This window comes from Achroia grisella, unplaced genomic scaffold (assembly GCF_030625045.1).
Source record: "Achroia grisella isolate CSIRO2021 unplaced genomic scaffold, CSIRO_AGI_Agris_v1 utg719, whole genome shotgun sequence".
NCBI classification, from domain to species: domain Eukaryota; kingdom Metazoa; phylum Arthropoda; class Insecta; order Lepidoptera; family Pyralidae; genus Achroia; species Achroia grisella.
In genome coordinates this window covers 1,592,045-1,606,709 of record NW_026713002.1, presented here as the reverse complement: position 1 = coordinate 1,606,709, position 14,665 = coordinate 1,592,045, and the positions used below count along the sequence as shown (strand labels likewise).

At 46.5% G+C, this 14,665-nt stretch overlaps 7 protein-coding genes across 7 annotated transcripts; all 7 read left to right on the top strand.

Annotated features, from left to right (window-relative positions):
- Positions 1 to 433: 433 nt before the first annotated feature.
- LOC131850203 (late histone H1-like) lies at positions 434 to 1,250 on the top strand. The gene has a single exon (XM_059200373.1). The coding sequence runs from the start codon at positions 448 to 450 to the stop codon at positions 1,186 to 1,188; it is 741 nt and encodes a 246-aa protein (XP_059056356.1). The 5' UTR covers positions 434 to 447; the 3' UTR covers positions 1,189 to 1,250.
- Positions 1,251 to 1,983: 733 nt separating this feature from the next.
- On the top strand, positions 1,984 to 2,419 carry LOC131850209 (histone H2A-like). The gene has a single exon (XM_059200380.1). The coding sequence runs from the start codon at positions 2,045 to 2,047 to the stop codon at positions 2,417 to 2,419; it is 375 nt and encodes a 124-aa protein (XP_059056363.1). The 5' UTR covers positions 1,984 to 2,044.
- Positions 2,420 to 3,039: 620 nt separating this feature from the next.
- LOC131850207 (histone H2B-like) lies at positions 3,040 to 3,675 on the top strand. The gene has a single exon (XM_059200378.1). It carries the CDS (start codon positions 3,256 to 3,258, stop codon positions 3,628 to 3,630), a length of 375 nt encoding a protein of 124 aa, XP_059056361.1. The 5' UTR covers positions 3,040 to 3,255; the 3' UTR covers positions 3,631 to 3,675.
- A 790-nt stretch (positions 3,676 to 4,465) lies between these two features.
- Positions 4,466 to 5,164, top strand: LOC131850205 (histone H3). Its single transcript, XM_059200376.1, has one exon. The coding sequence runs from the start codon at positions 4,477 to 4,479 to the stop codon at positions 4,885 to 4,887; it is 411 nt and encodes a 136-aa protein (XP_059056359.1). The 5' UTR covers positions 4,466 to 4,476; the 3' UTR covers positions 4,888 to 5,164.
- A 2,457-nt stretch (positions 5,165 to 7,621) lies between these two features.
- On the top strand, positions 7,622 to 8,438 carry LOC131850204 (late histone H1-like). Its single transcript, XM_059200374.1, has one exon. It carries the CDS (start codon positions 7,636 to 7,638, stop codon positions 8,374 to 8,376), a length of 741 nt encoding a protein of 246 aa, XP_059056357.1. The 5' UTR covers positions 7,622 to 7,635; the 3' UTR covers positions 8,377 to 8,438.
- A 750-nt stretch (positions 8,439 to 9,188) lies between these two features.
- On the top strand, positions 9,189 to 9,624 carry LOC131850208 (histone H2A-like). The gene has a single exon (XM_059200379.1). It carries the CDS (start codon positions 9,250 to 9,252, stop codon positions 9,622 to 9,624), a length of 375 nt encoding a protein of 124 aa, XP_059056362.1. The 5' UTR covers positions 9,189 to 9,249.
- A 619-nt stretch (positions 9,625 to 10,243) lies between these two features.
- LOC131850206 (histone H2B-like) lies at positions 10,244 to 11,072 on the top strand. The gene has a single exon (XM_059200377.1). The coding sequence runs from the start codon at positions 10,460 to 10,462 to the stop codon at positions 10,832 to 10,834; it is 375 nt and encodes a 124-aa protein (XP_059056360.1). The 5' UTR covers positions 10,244 to 10,459; the 3' UTR covers positions 10,835 to 11,072.
- The last annotated feature ends 3,593 nt before the right edge of the window (positions 11,073 to 14,665 follow it).

The window sequence follows — 14,665 nt, the reverse complement described above, 5'->3', positions numbered from 1 at the left end:
TTCGCTCTTCGCCTATCGACCCGTAGACACGAAAAAGTCGAGTTTCATAAAGAAAAATAACTTTTGAAGTGGACCCGAGGTACTCGCGATACGCAACGACCGAAATATAACGTTCCAGCGCGGAGCACGCGGTCCGCACGAACTCTGCGGTATGTCGTCGTCGAAGATTAACTCAAATATGTCACTCTCGCCAATTATCCGAGTCCGAATGTCGATATTATAATGTTTTAGATTGTATTAATCGGACGCGTGCTAGTGAAAAGTTGGAAGTGATCGTACGAGAAAACGTCTAGCGGCACGCGTGTTCTCGATAGGGTATTGCCAGAGTTGAAATGGGACCTTTTTGAAAAAAAATTGTATTGAAATTATACATTTCGTACCCTAATTTAATAAACTATCTTCGTATTTTCGTACTCGTTACGTTACGTTACATTACATTACGTTATCATGGCCGACACAGCTGTAGCATCAGAGGCGCCCGCACCGGCGACCCCTGCGAAGAAGCCGAAGTCCTCCGCGTCCGCACCCGGCGTCAAGAAGGCGAAAGCTAAACCCACGCACCCGAAGACCTCCGAGATGGTGAACAACGCCATCAAAGAGCTGAAGGAGCGCAGCGGATCCTCCCTGCAGGCTATCAAGAAGTATATAGCCGCGCAGTACAAGGTCGACGCCGAAAAGCTGGCGCCGTTCATCAGGAAGTATCTGAAGAGCGCAGTCGAGTCCGGAGCGTTGATCCAGACTAAGGGCCAGGGCGCGTCCGGATCGTTCAAGCTCGACAAGTCCAAGTCTACGACTGCGAGCAAGAAGAAGAAGCCGGCGTCGGCCAAGACCGCAGGCGCCAGGGGTTCGTCGGCGGCGTCCGCTTCGGCGAAGTCTAAAAAGAAGGAGACCGCTGCCGCCTCCGCCGGCGGCAAGGCTAAGAAGGCCGGCGCCTCTGCCGCCTCGTCCTCCGCCTCACCGGCGAAATCGAAGGCCGCCATAAGGGACAAAAAGGCTGCAGCCGCCAAGAAGAAGCCCGCCCCGAAGAAGGCCGCCACGCCGGCGAAGGCCAAGGGCGGCGCCGCGCCCAAGGCCAAGAAGACCGCCAAGCCGCCCACCAAGAAGCCGAAAGCTCCCAAACCCAAGAAGGCGGCCGCCGCGCCCAAGTCGAAGCCCGCCGCTAAGAAAGCCGCAGCCGCCAAGAAGTAATCGGCCGGAGCGGAGGAACCTCTCGGTGGTGGTGGTGTGCCTGCCGGATGACCGACCGACCGACCGACCGACCGACCGACTCGTCTGCCACTGATCCACGGATCCACCACCCCCGCCACTTGCGTTGGCTCGTGGGTGTGTTGGTTTTGTTTGGTTGGTCGGTGGCGGGTGGGGCGCCACGGCTACGGGGGCGACGCGTCGCGTATAGCAACAACCAAAAAGCCCTTTTCAGGGCTAACAATATATTCTGAAACCGAACTCGTTTCCGTCGGAGGCGTCGCTAATATGTACACGGTAGTACTACTGTACTAGTAGCACCATACGTATGTATGTATGTATATACATACATACATACATACATACATACATACATACATACTCTCCCATACGTCCCAACTCGCGCTCTTCTTCTTCTTAATTTATTCAATTCAATATTTTTCTTAATATCACGACCACCACGATTGTATATATTATATTATATTATATTATATTATATAAACAAACGGCCCGCGCAGACCTCTCTCCGCCCGACTGCCCGACTCGATTCGATTCCATACCATTCCATTCCATTCAAATCATAATCATAATCATAACTTAATGCGAATTGCGAATTGATAATTTTACTACATGTTTTGTTTGTTTTCATCTATGTCGCTCGTCCGTCCGTCCGTCCGTCGTCTCCCGTCTCTTTCACTCCGTTTCCCACCGTGAGCGCATGCCGCGCACCCTTCGGCCCGCCGCCTATATATACGCGAATGCTCGCTGCCTGTTTTTTCATTCCACAATATACTGTTCGATCGTTCGGACGCCTACTGTATTTTACTATACTATATTTAAATAATAATTATCATTCGTCATGTCCGGTCGCGGCAAAGGCGGTAAAGTGAAGGGGAAGGCAAAGTCTCGATCAGCTCGTGCCGGTCTCCAGTTCCCGGTGGGCCGTATCCATAGGCTGCTGCGCAAGGGCAACTATGCGGAACGCGTCGGTGCCGGCGCCCCCGTGTACCTAGCGGTCGTCATGGAATACCTGGCCGCCGAAGTGCTCGAGTTGGCCGGCAACGCGGCGAGGGACAACAAGAAGACCAGGATCATACCGAGACATTTGCAGCTCGCCATAAGGAACGACGAGGAGTTGAACAAGCTACTCTCCGGCGTGACCATAGCTCAGGGAGGCGTACTGCCGAACATACAGGCTGTGCTCCTGCCCAAGAAGACCGAGAAAAAGGCTTAAGTCTTGTAACTAGACGAAGCTCTCTCCTCTCTCCTCAGTCTTCGGGATTAGGTTTGATTGATGGTGATTGAACAAATTAAAAAGGCCCTTTTCAGGGCCGCAACATACATCTGCACTGTTTTACGCTCGTTTCCGTAGCGAGGTAGTTGTTTACGTTTTAAAGTATTTATACATTATATTGTATTTACGTATATGCACGTACACTGGCCGGGAGCTTTGTGCGTCCATTCAGCGGGTAGCGTTGTGTATTGTTGTTGTATGAAATAACAATCGGTCATTCATTCGCGCATTAAAATAATAAACATGCATTATTTTCTGCTATAATAGATAGGTACATAATAATTGATCATGGGGCGTGCATATGTGTATTTGCGACCCGTATGGTCTCATGGTCTCTCATACATAAACAACAACAACAAAGAACAAATTTTATAAATTAATTTAATTACGGCAATATTATTATCAATTTCATTTATTGATTTTAAGTTCATTGAGACGATTATTATGGGTCATATCAATTAATTAATTTATTATTCATTACATTATTATTTTTTATTATTCCGTACCGATATATATATATAATAATATATCCGTACAGAAGCGTAGAAACTAGGGACGACGCGCGCGATCACGCGATTGGTCGAGAGGCGCGCCGACGTCCGGTGCCGGCGGGGATCAGTGCGGTCGTTACCGGGTGCTACGGTCGCCGGTCGGGGCGTATTTAAAACGGAGGCGCGGCCGTAACACGAACATTACCAATTGTGACTCGTGCACGTTAACACGTACTCGCGTCTCGTATAGTTTCATTTGATTCGTCAACCTACTCCTACTCGATCATGCCGCCCAAGACCAGCGGTAAGGCCGCCAAGAAGTCAGGAAAGGCTCAAAAGAACATCTCCAAGACCGACAAGAAAAAGAAGAAGCACAAGAGGAAGGAGAGCTACGCCATCTATATCTACAAAGTGCTGAAGCAGGTCCACCCCGACACGGGCATATCCAGTAAGGCCATGTCGATCATGAATTCGTTCGTGAACGACATATTCGAGCGCATCGCCGCCGAAGCCAGCCGTCTCGCCCACTACAACAAGAGGTCCACTATCACCTCCAGGGAGGTGCAGACTTCCGTGAGGCTGCTGTTGCCCGGGGAGCTCGCCAAGCACGCCGTCAGTGAGGGCACCAAGGCCGTCACCAAGTACACCAGCTCGAAGTGAGGTGCTCGTGCTGCTGCTCATTCGTCAAACCGACCAAACAAAACAAAAGGCCCTTCAGGGCCGCAAAACTGTTCGCATTTAAAGTTTCTATGTCGGAGGTGTTCACCGTCTCTTATAATATATTCAATATATTAATAATACACATCATAAAATTACTTAGTGATTATTTATACTACTGCTGTAAGATGAAAGATGCATTGCCGCCGTCCGCTTTGATTCCGCATTTAGCGTGTGCAATTATTCATTTATTATAATATTATATATATATATATATATTATAAATTTTAATTTAAAATAATCGGTGTATGTACGTATGCATGCATGACTAGGGACGGGGTTACTGATATTTCTGTGAGTACATGTGGGAGATCGATTATAATAATGTAATGTAACGTATGACTTCGAGATCGATTTGTCGCATAAATAAATATGTATGTATGTACAATACGCATGTACGCATGTACGCATGTCCGCATGTACGCATGTATTGTACATAGGTGTGTACATACAAACACGTAAAACGTAATTATACGTACGTTAATTAATTGTTGTAATCATTAATCATTAAAATAATTATAATAATAATAATAATAATATTTCGTTTTGTAACATTTTATAATGTATTTCACATTATATAGTACAGCAGACACAGAGAGCGAAAGAGATGGTACATATGAAAGTGCGCCGTGAACGAGAGGGAGAGAGATCGGGTGCGCTCGCTCTATAAATAACCGGGCATTAGGCGCTTGCGCTTCATTCTCTGTCTGAACGCTCTCCGTCTCGTCACGTTCCGTTCCGCCGTCCGTTCGTTCGTCAGTCAAGTTCACAGTCTTATTATAAACCGCCATGGCACGTACAAAGCAGACCGCCCGTAAATCGACCGGTGGCAAGGCTCCACGAAAACAGTTGGCGACCAAAGCGGCCCGCAAGAGCGCACCGGCCACCGGTGGTGTCAAGAAGCCGCATCGTTACAGGCCCGGCACCGTGGCCCTGCGTGAGATTCGTCGCTACCAAAAGAGCACCGAGCTGCTGATCCGCAAGCTGCCTTTCCAGCGTCTGGTCCGCGAGATCGCTCAGGACTTCAAGACTGATCTACGTTTCCAGAGTTCCGCTGTGATGGCTTTGCAGGAGGCCAGCGAGGCGTATCTGGTCGGTCTCTTCGAGGACACCAACCTTTGCGCCATCCACGCTAAACGCGTCACCATCATGCCGAAGGACATCCAGCTCGCCCGCCGTATCAGAGGCGAACGTGCTTGAGCTTGTCGTCACTTCGTATTGGACTTCGACTCTCTCGTCGTGATCGTGGTCGTGACAGTCGTATACGCGCCGTATACGCGTGTCACGTACACGGTACGACGGTGGTGTATAGGAGAGGAGAAGAAGAATATTATCACACACACACACACAAAAGGCCCTTTTCAGGGCCACAAATGTTTTCTGTACTTTGTTAACGTTTCCGTTCGTTGAGATCACTGTCTAGTTTAACTTGTCAACGACGTAAAAACCGAATCGATTCATTCATTCATTTACTTGATTGAATTTAGTATTGCTTATTTTGTGTCGTCAATTTAAACTAATTAACTTATATTATTGCTGTAGAGTGTAGACGAGAGGGTGAGCAGTAGTGCGGTGTAGTCAGTAGACACAGTTAATTAGTTGTATATCATCTACGTACGTATATTCAGGTCACGTCTTTTGAATAAACAAAAAAAAAAAAAAAAAAAAAAACGCTTTCACAGGGCACATATCCTATGGTATACTGAATATAGTCCGAATATAGGCGAATGGCTGTATGATGTTCTTTATTGTCGTAGTACTCAATTTTTACATGTAACGATTATTATCTATGTACATAATTTGCGTTTGGTTGAATTGTCCGATATAATAAATGCTATGTATTTATTCTTTATTAGATTAGATTATTATATTATTAATTAGACGACCGTAGTAATCGACAAATATAATTATAAATAATAATAATATTCTATATAAAAATAAATAAATAAGAGATTTTGCTTCGAGATCGCAGGTCGCGGGACGAGGGCTCGAGGTCGGGGGACGAGGTACGGGGGAAACGCGGGCTTGCGGGAGGGGGCCGTCGAGGTGGGTATAAATGGGACCGCGCGCCGCTTTTCGATCAGCATAGCAGTTACGTTACTTTACGTTACGTTCCGTTCGCAGTGCGTCGAATTAGATCCTACTCTATTGAAAAATGACCGGTCGCGGCAAGGGAGGCAAAGGTCTGGGAAAAGGTGGCGCCAAGCGTCACAGGAAGGTGCTCCGCGATAACATCCAGGGCATCACCAAGCCGGCTATTCGTCGTTTGGCTCGCAGGGGCGGCGTGAAGCGTATCTCCGGTCTGATATACGAAGAGACGCGCGGCGTGCTGAAGGTGTTCCTCGAGAACGTGATCCGCGACGCGGTCACGTACACCGAGCACGCCAAGAGGAAGACCGTCACCGCCATGGACGTGGTCTACGCCCTGAAACGCCAGGGCCGTACTCTGTACGGTTTCGGCGGTTAATTTACTAGCGGAGCGGCGGTGGCGATATATCGAATTGTAGCGAGCATACAACGGAACGTTAATTTCAGCTGTATACTTAAAGCAAAGCGATACAAGAAACTAAAAAGGCCCTTCTCAGGGCCGCAAACTTTTCGTGAGATCCAAATCGGTTTCCCGAGAGCGGTATAGATATCGTTGTCGGTTTGCATTTAGTCTACATACATACACGCATATTATGTGTGGTATGTATATTATATATTATACATACAAATTCACCGTACCGTATTGCATTGTATTGTATTGTATTGTATTGTACACGCACGAACAAATAAAAATGAGTAAAACTTTCATGTTTAGGTTTGGTTAGGTTAGGTTTTATTTCTACTTTTTCTCCACTATACATTTAGTAGAGTAGACTAGTGAAACGGCTGGATATTTTAGAACGATACGTTGTACGTACGTAACATATTATTAATAAAAACACTCTCTCTGTTTAGTCATTTAATAATTATAATTATAATTTATTTATTTGATATAACTGAGGGTTATTACGACGACGTACGACGTAGTACGAAAGACGTTTGTATCTATCTACCTGCCTGTCTTAGTGTTGTTTTACTGCCTCTTATCGGCGTTCTCAGAACGTATAATTATTATTTATACTAACTAATTTTAATTTCACTTACTTGTACGTGTACTTGCATGCATCGCACAGCTCCTCTTGTAAGATGTGTGGCTACAGTATTCTCGCCCTCGATACTGGTGTGCGCCGCCGCTTGCCCGCGGATGGATCACGGCCACCTGAAAAAATACAACATAATAATATATATTTATATTTCACCGCCGTAAATGTTTACACCGTTTACAGTGGCGATAGTGTATTTTTATATATACCTAAATGCAGGATGCATTCTTGCGAATGGGCAGATGTGTATGTTCCTGACACCGACTGACTGGCCGTTTGCTGTTTTACGACCCTCTACTTGAGACGGTCGAAATACACATGTGTACGGTGTAATGTTTGACGATTTGCGATACTTCCGAAGAACGGTATCTTCGCTCTTCGCCTATCGACCCGTAGACACGAAAAAGTCGAGTTTCATAAAGAAAAATAACTTTTGAAGTGGACCCGAGGTACTCGCGATACGCAACGACCGAAATATAACGTTCCAGCGCGGAGCACGCGGTCCGCACGAACTCTGCGGTATGTCGTCGTCGAAGATTAACTCAAATATGTCACTCTCGCCAATTATCCGAGTCCGAATGTCGATATTATAATGTTTTAGATTGTATTAATCGGACGCGTGCTAGTGAAAAGTTGGAAGTGATCGTACGAGAAAACGTCTAGCGGCACGCGTGTTCTCGATAGGGTATTGCCAGAGTTGAAATGGGACCTTTTTGAAAAAAAATTGTATTGAAATTATACATTTCGTACCCTAATTTAATAAACTATCTTCGTATTTTCGTACTCGTTACGTTACGTTACATTACATTACGTTATCATGGCCGACACAGCTGTAGCATCAGAGGCGCCCGCACCGGCGACCCCTGCGAAGAAGCCGAAGTCCTCCGCGTCCGCACCCGGCGTCAAGAAGGCGAAAGCTAAACCCACGCACCCGAAGACCTCCGAGATGGTGAACAACGCCATCAAAGAGCTGAAGGAGCGCAGCGGATCCTCCCTGCAGGCTATCAAGAAGTATATAGCCGCGCAGTACAAGGTCGACGCCGAAAAGCTGGCGCCGTTCATCAGGAAGTATCTGAAGAGCGCAGTCGAGTCCGGAGCGTTGATCCAGACTAAGGGCCAGGGCGCGTCCGGATCGTTCAAGCTCGACAAGTCCAAGTCTACGACTGCGAGCAAGAAGAAGAAGCCGGCGTCGGCCAAGACCGCAGGCGCCAGGGGTTCGTCGGCGGCGTCCGCTTCGGCGAAGTCTAAAAAGAAGGAGACCGCTGCCGCCTCCGCCGGCGGCAAGGCTAAGAAGGCCGGCGCCTCTGCCGCCTCGTCCTCCGCCTCACCGGCGAAATCGAAGGCCGCCATAAGGGACAAAAAGGCTGCCGCCGCCAAGAAGAAGCCCGCCCCGAAGAAGGCCGCCACGCCGGCGAAGGCCAAGGGCGGCGCCGCGCCCAAGGCCAAGAAGACCGCCAAGCCGCCCACCAAGAAGCCGAAAGCTCCCAAACCCAAGAAGGCGGCCGCCGCGCCCAAGTCGAAGCCCGCCGCTAAGAAAGCCGCAGCCGCCAAGAAGTAATCGGCCGGAGCGGAGGAACCTCTCGGTGGTGGTGGTGTGCCTGCCGGATGACCGACCGACCGACCGACCGACCGACCGACTCGTCTGCCACTGATCCACGGATCCACCACCCCCGCCACTTGCGTTGGCTCGTGGGTGTGTTGGTTTTGTTTGGTTGGTCGGTGGCGGGTGGGGCGCCACGGCTACGGGGGCGACGCGTCGCGTATAGCAACAACCAAAAAGCCCTTTTCAGGGCTAACAATATATTCTGAAACCGAACTCGTTTCCGTCGGAGGCGTCGCTAATATGTACACGGTAGTACTACTGTACTTGTAGCACCATACGTATGTATGTATGTATATACATACATACATACATACATACATACATACATACACACTCACTATATATCTCTCCCATACGTCCCAACTCGCGCTCTTCTTCTTCTTAATTTATTCAATTCAATATTTTTCTTAATATCACGACCACCACGATTGTATATATTATATTATATTATATTATATTATATTATATAAACAAACGGCCCGCGCAGACCTCTCTCCGCCCGACTGCCCGACTCGATTCGATTCCATACCATTCCATTCCATTCAAATCATAATCATAATCATAACTTAATGCGAATTGCGAATTGATAATTTTACTACATGTTTTGTTTGTTTTCATCTATGTCGCTCGTCCGTCCGTCCGTCCGTCGTCTCCCGTCTCTTTCACTCCGTTTCCCACCGTGAGCGCATGCCGCGCACCCTTCGGCCCGCCGCCTATATATACGCGAATGCTCGCTGCCTGTTTTTTCATTCCACAATATACTGTTCGATCGTTCGGACGCCTACTGTATTTTACTATACTATATTTAAATAATAATTATCATTCGTCATGTCCGGTCGCGGCAAAGGCGGTAAAGTGAAGGGGAAGGCAAAGTCTCGATCAGCTCGTGCCGGTCTCCAGTTCCCGGTGGGCCGTATCCATAGGCTGCTGCGCAAGGGCAACTATGCGGAACGCGTCGGTGCCGGCGCCCCCGTGTACCTAGCGGCCGTCATGGAATACCTGGCCGCCGAAGTGCTCGAGTTGGCCGGCAACGCGGCGAGGGACAACAAGAAGACCAGGATCATACCGAGACATTTGCAGCTCGCCATAAGGAACGACGAGGAGTTGAACAAGCTACTCTCCGGCGTGACCATAGCTCAGGGAGGCGTACTGCCGAACATACAGGCTGTGCTCCTGCCCAAGAAGACCGAGAAAAAGGCTTAAGTCTTGTAACTAGACGAAGCTCTCTCCTCTCTCCTCAGTCTTCGGGATTAGGTTTGATTGATGGTGATTGAACAAATTAAAAAGGCCCTTTTCAGGGCCGCAACATACATCTGCACTGTTTTACGCTCGTTTCCGTAGCGAGGTAGTTGTTTACGTTTTAAAGTATTTATACATTATATTGTATTTACGTATATGCACGTACACTGGCCGGGAGCTTTGTGCGTCCATTCAGCGGGTAGCGTTGTGTGTTATGTATGAAATAACAATCGGTCATTCATTCGCGCATTAAAATAATAAACATGCATTATTTTCTGCTATAATAGATAGGTACATAATAATAATTGATCATGGGGCGTGCATATGTGTATTTGCGACCCGTATGGTCTCATGGTCTCTCATACATAAACAACAACAACAAAGAACAAATTTTATAAATTAATTTAATTACGGCAATATTATTATCAATTTCATTTATTGATTTTAAGTTCATTGAGACGATTATTATGGGTCATATCAATTAATTAATTTATTATTCATTACATTATTATTTTTTATTATTCCGTACCGATATATATATATAATAATATATCCGTACAGAAGCGTAGAAACTAGGGACGACGCGCGCGATCACGCGATTGGTCGAGAGGCGCGCCGACGTCCGGTGCCGGCGGGGATCAGTGCGGTCGTTACCGGGTGCTACGGTCGCCGGTCGGGGCGTATTTAAAACGGAGGCGCGGCCGTAACACGAACATTACCAATTGTGACTCGTGCACGTTAACACGTACTCGCGTCTCGTATAGTTTCATTTGATTCGTCAACCTACTCCTACTCGATCATGCCGCCCAAGACCAGCGGTAAGGCCGCCAAGAAGTCAGGAAAGGCTCAAAAGAACATCTCCAAGACCGACAAGAAAAAGAAGAAGCACAAGAGGAAGGAGAGCTACGCCATCTATATCTACAAAGTGCTGAAGCAGGTCCACCCCGACACGGGCATATCCAGTAAGGCCATGTCGATCATGAATTCGTTCGTGAACGACATATTCGAGCGCATCGCCGCCGAAGCCAGCCGTCTCGCCCACTACAACAAGAGGTCCACTATCACCTCCAGGGAGGTGCAGACTTCCGTGAGGCTGCTGTTGCCCGGGGAGCTCGCCAAGCACGCCGTCAGTGAGGGCACCAAGGCCGTCACCAAGTACACCAGCTCGAAGTGAGGTGCTCGTGCTGCTGCTCATTCGTCAAACCGACCAAACAAAACAAAAGGCCCTTTTCAGGGCCGCAAAACTGTTCGCATTTAAAGTTTCTATGTCGGAGGTGTTCACCGTCTCTTATAATATATTCAATATATTAATAATACACATCATAAAATTACTTAGTGATTATTTATACTACTGCTGTAAGATGAAAGATGCATTGCCGCCGTCCGCTTTGATTCCGCATTTAGCGTGTGCAATTATTCATTTATTATAATATTATATATATATATATATATTATAAATTTTAATTTAAAATAATCGGTGTATGTACGTATGCATGCATGACTAGGGACGGGGTTACTGATATTTCTGTGAGTACATGTGGGAGATCGATTATAATAATGTAATGTAACGTATGACTTCGAGATCGATTTGTCGCATAAATAAATATGTATGTATGTACAATACGCATGTACGCATGTACGCATGTCCGCATGTACGCATGTATTGTACATAGGTGTGTACATACAAACACGTAAAACGTAATTATACGTACGTTAATTAATTGTTGTAATCATTAATCATTAAAATAATTATAATAATAATAATAATAATATTTCGTTTTGTAACATTTTATAATGTATTTCACATTATATAGTACAGCAGACACAGAGAGCGAAAGAGATGGTACATATGAAAGTGCGCCGTGAACGAGAGGGAGAGAGATCGGGTGCGCTCGCTCTATAAATAACCGGGCATTAGGCGCTTGCGCTTCATTCTCTGTCTGAACGCTCTCGCTCTCCGTCTCGTCACGTTCCGTTCCGTTCGTTCGTTCGTTCGTCAGTCGTCGTCAGTCAAGTCACAGTCTTATTATAAACCGCCATGGCACGTACAAAGCAGACCGCCCGTAAATCGACCGGTGGCAAGGCTCCACGAAAACAGTTGGCGACCAAAGCGGCCCGCAAGAGCGCACCGGCCACCGGTGGTGTCAAGAAGCCGCATCGTTACAGGCCCGGCACCGTGGCCCTGCGTGAGATTCGTCGCTACCAAAAGAGCACCGAGCTGCTGATCCGCAAGCTGCCTTTCCAGCGTCTGGTCCGCGAGATCGCTCAGGACTTCAAGACTGATCTACGTTTCCAGAGTTCCGCTGTGATGGCTTTGCAGGAGGCCAGCGAGGCGTATCTGGTCGGTCTCTTCGAGGACACCAACCTTTGCGCCATCCACGCTAAACGCGTCACCATCATGCCGAAGGACATCCAGCTCGCCCGCCGTATCAGAGGCGAACGTGCTTGAGCTTGTCGTCACTTCGTATTGGACTTCGACTCTCTCGTCGTGATCGTGGTCGTGACAGTCGTATACGCGCCGTATACGCGTGTCACGTACACGGTACGACGGTGGTGTATAGGAGAGGAGAAGAAGAATATTATCACACACACACACACACAAAAGGCCCTTTTCAGGGCCACAAATGTTTTCTGTACTTTGTTAACGTTTCCGTTCGTTGAGATCACTGTCTAGTTTAACTTGTCAACGACGTAAAAACCGAATCGATTCATTCATTCATTTACTTGATTGAATTTAGTATTGCTTATTTTGTGTCGTCAATTTAAACTAATTAACTTATATTATTGCTGTAGAGTGTAGACGAGAGGGTGAGCAGTAGTGCGGTGTAGTCAGTACACACAGTTAATTAGTTGTATATCATCTACGTACGTATATTCAGGTCACGTCTTTTGAATAAACAAAAAAAAAAAAAAAAAACGCTTTCACAGGGCACATATCCTATGGTATACTGAATATAGTCCGAATATAGGCGAATGGCTGTATGATGTTCTTTATTGTCGTAGTACTCAATTTTTACATGTAACGATTATTATCTATGTACATAATTTGCGTTTGGTTGAATTGTCCGATATAATAAATGCTATGTATTTATTCTTTATTAGATTAGATTATTATATTATTAATTAGACGACCGTAGTAATCGACAAATATAATTATAAATAATAATAATATTCTATATAAAAATAAATAAATAAGAGATTTTGCTTCGAGATCGCAGGTCGCGGGACGAGGGCTCGAGGTCGGGGGACGAGGTACGGGGGAAACGCGGGCTTGCGGGAGGGGGCCGTCGAGGTGGGTATAAATGGGACCGCGCGCCGCTTTTCGATCAGCATAGCAGTTACGTTACTTTACGTTACGTTCCGTTCGCAGTGCGTCGAATTAGATCCTACTCTATTGAAAAATGACCGGTCGCGGCAAGGGAGGCAAAGGTCTGGGAAAAGGTGGCGCCAAGCGTCACAGGAAGGTGCTCCGCGATAACATCCAGGGCATCACCAAGCCGGCTATTCGTCGTTTGGCTCGCAGGGGCGGCGTGAAGCGTATCTCCGGTCTGATATACGAAGAGACGCGCGGCGTGCTGAAGGTGTTCCTCGAGAACGTGATCCGCGACGCGGTCACGTACACCGAGCACGCCAAGAGGAAGACCGTCACCGCCATGGACGTGGTCTACGCCCTGAAACGCCAGGGCCGTACTCTGTACGGTTTCGGCGGTTAATTTACTAGCGGAGCGGCGGTGGCGATATATCGAATTGTAGCGAGCATACAACGGAACGTTAATTTCAGCTGTATACTTAAAGCAAAGCGATACAAGAAACTAAAAAGGCCCTTCTCAGGGCCGCAAACTTTTCGTGAGATCCAAATCGGTTTCCCGAGAGCGGTATAGATATCGTTGTCGGTTTGCATTTAGTCTACATACATACACGCATATTATGTGTGGTATGTATATTATATATTATACATACAAATTCACCGTACCGTATTGCATTGTATTGTATTGTATTGTATTGTACACGCACGAACAAATAAAAATGAGTAAAACTTTCATGTTTAGGTTTGGTTAGGTTAGGTTTTATTTCTACTTTTTCTCCACTATACATTTAGTAGAGTAGACTAGTGAAACGGCTGGATATTTTAGAACGATACGTTGTACGTACGTAACATATTATTAATAAAAACACTCTCTCTGTTTAGTCATTTAATAATTATAATTATAATTTATTTATTTGATATAACTGAGGGTTATTACGACGACGTACGACGTAGTACGAAAGACGTTTGTATCTATCTACCTGCCTGTCTTAGTGTTGTTTTACTGCCTCTTATCGGCGTTCTCAGAACGTATAATTATTATTTATACTAACTAATTTTAATTTCACTTACTTGTACGTGTACTTGCATGCATCGCACAGCTCCTCTTGTAAGATGTGTGGCTACAGTATTCTCGCCCTCGATACTGGTGTGCGCCGCCGCTTGCCCGCGGATGGATCACGGCCACCTGAAAAAATACAACATAATAATATATATTTATATTTCACCGCCGTAAATGTTTACACCGTTTACAGTGGCGATAGTGTATTTTTATATATACCTAAATGCAGGATGCATTCTTGCGAATGGGCAGATGTGTATGTTCCTGACACCGACTGACTGGCCGTTTGCTGTTTTACGACCCTCTACTTGAGACGGTCGAAATACACATGTGTACGGTGTAATGTTTGACGATTTGCGATACTTCCGAAGAACGGTATCTTCGCTCTTCGCCTATCGACCCGTAGACACGAAAAAGTCGAGTTTCATAAAGAAAAATAACTTTTGAAGTGGACCCGAGGTACTCGCGATACGCAACGACCGAAATATAACGTTCCAGCGCGGAGCACGCGGTCCGCACGAACTCTGCGGTATGTCGTCGTCGAAGATTAACTCAAATATGTCACTCTCGCCAATTATCCGAGTCCGAATGTCGATATTATAATGTTTTAGATTGTATTAATCGGACGCGTGCTAGTG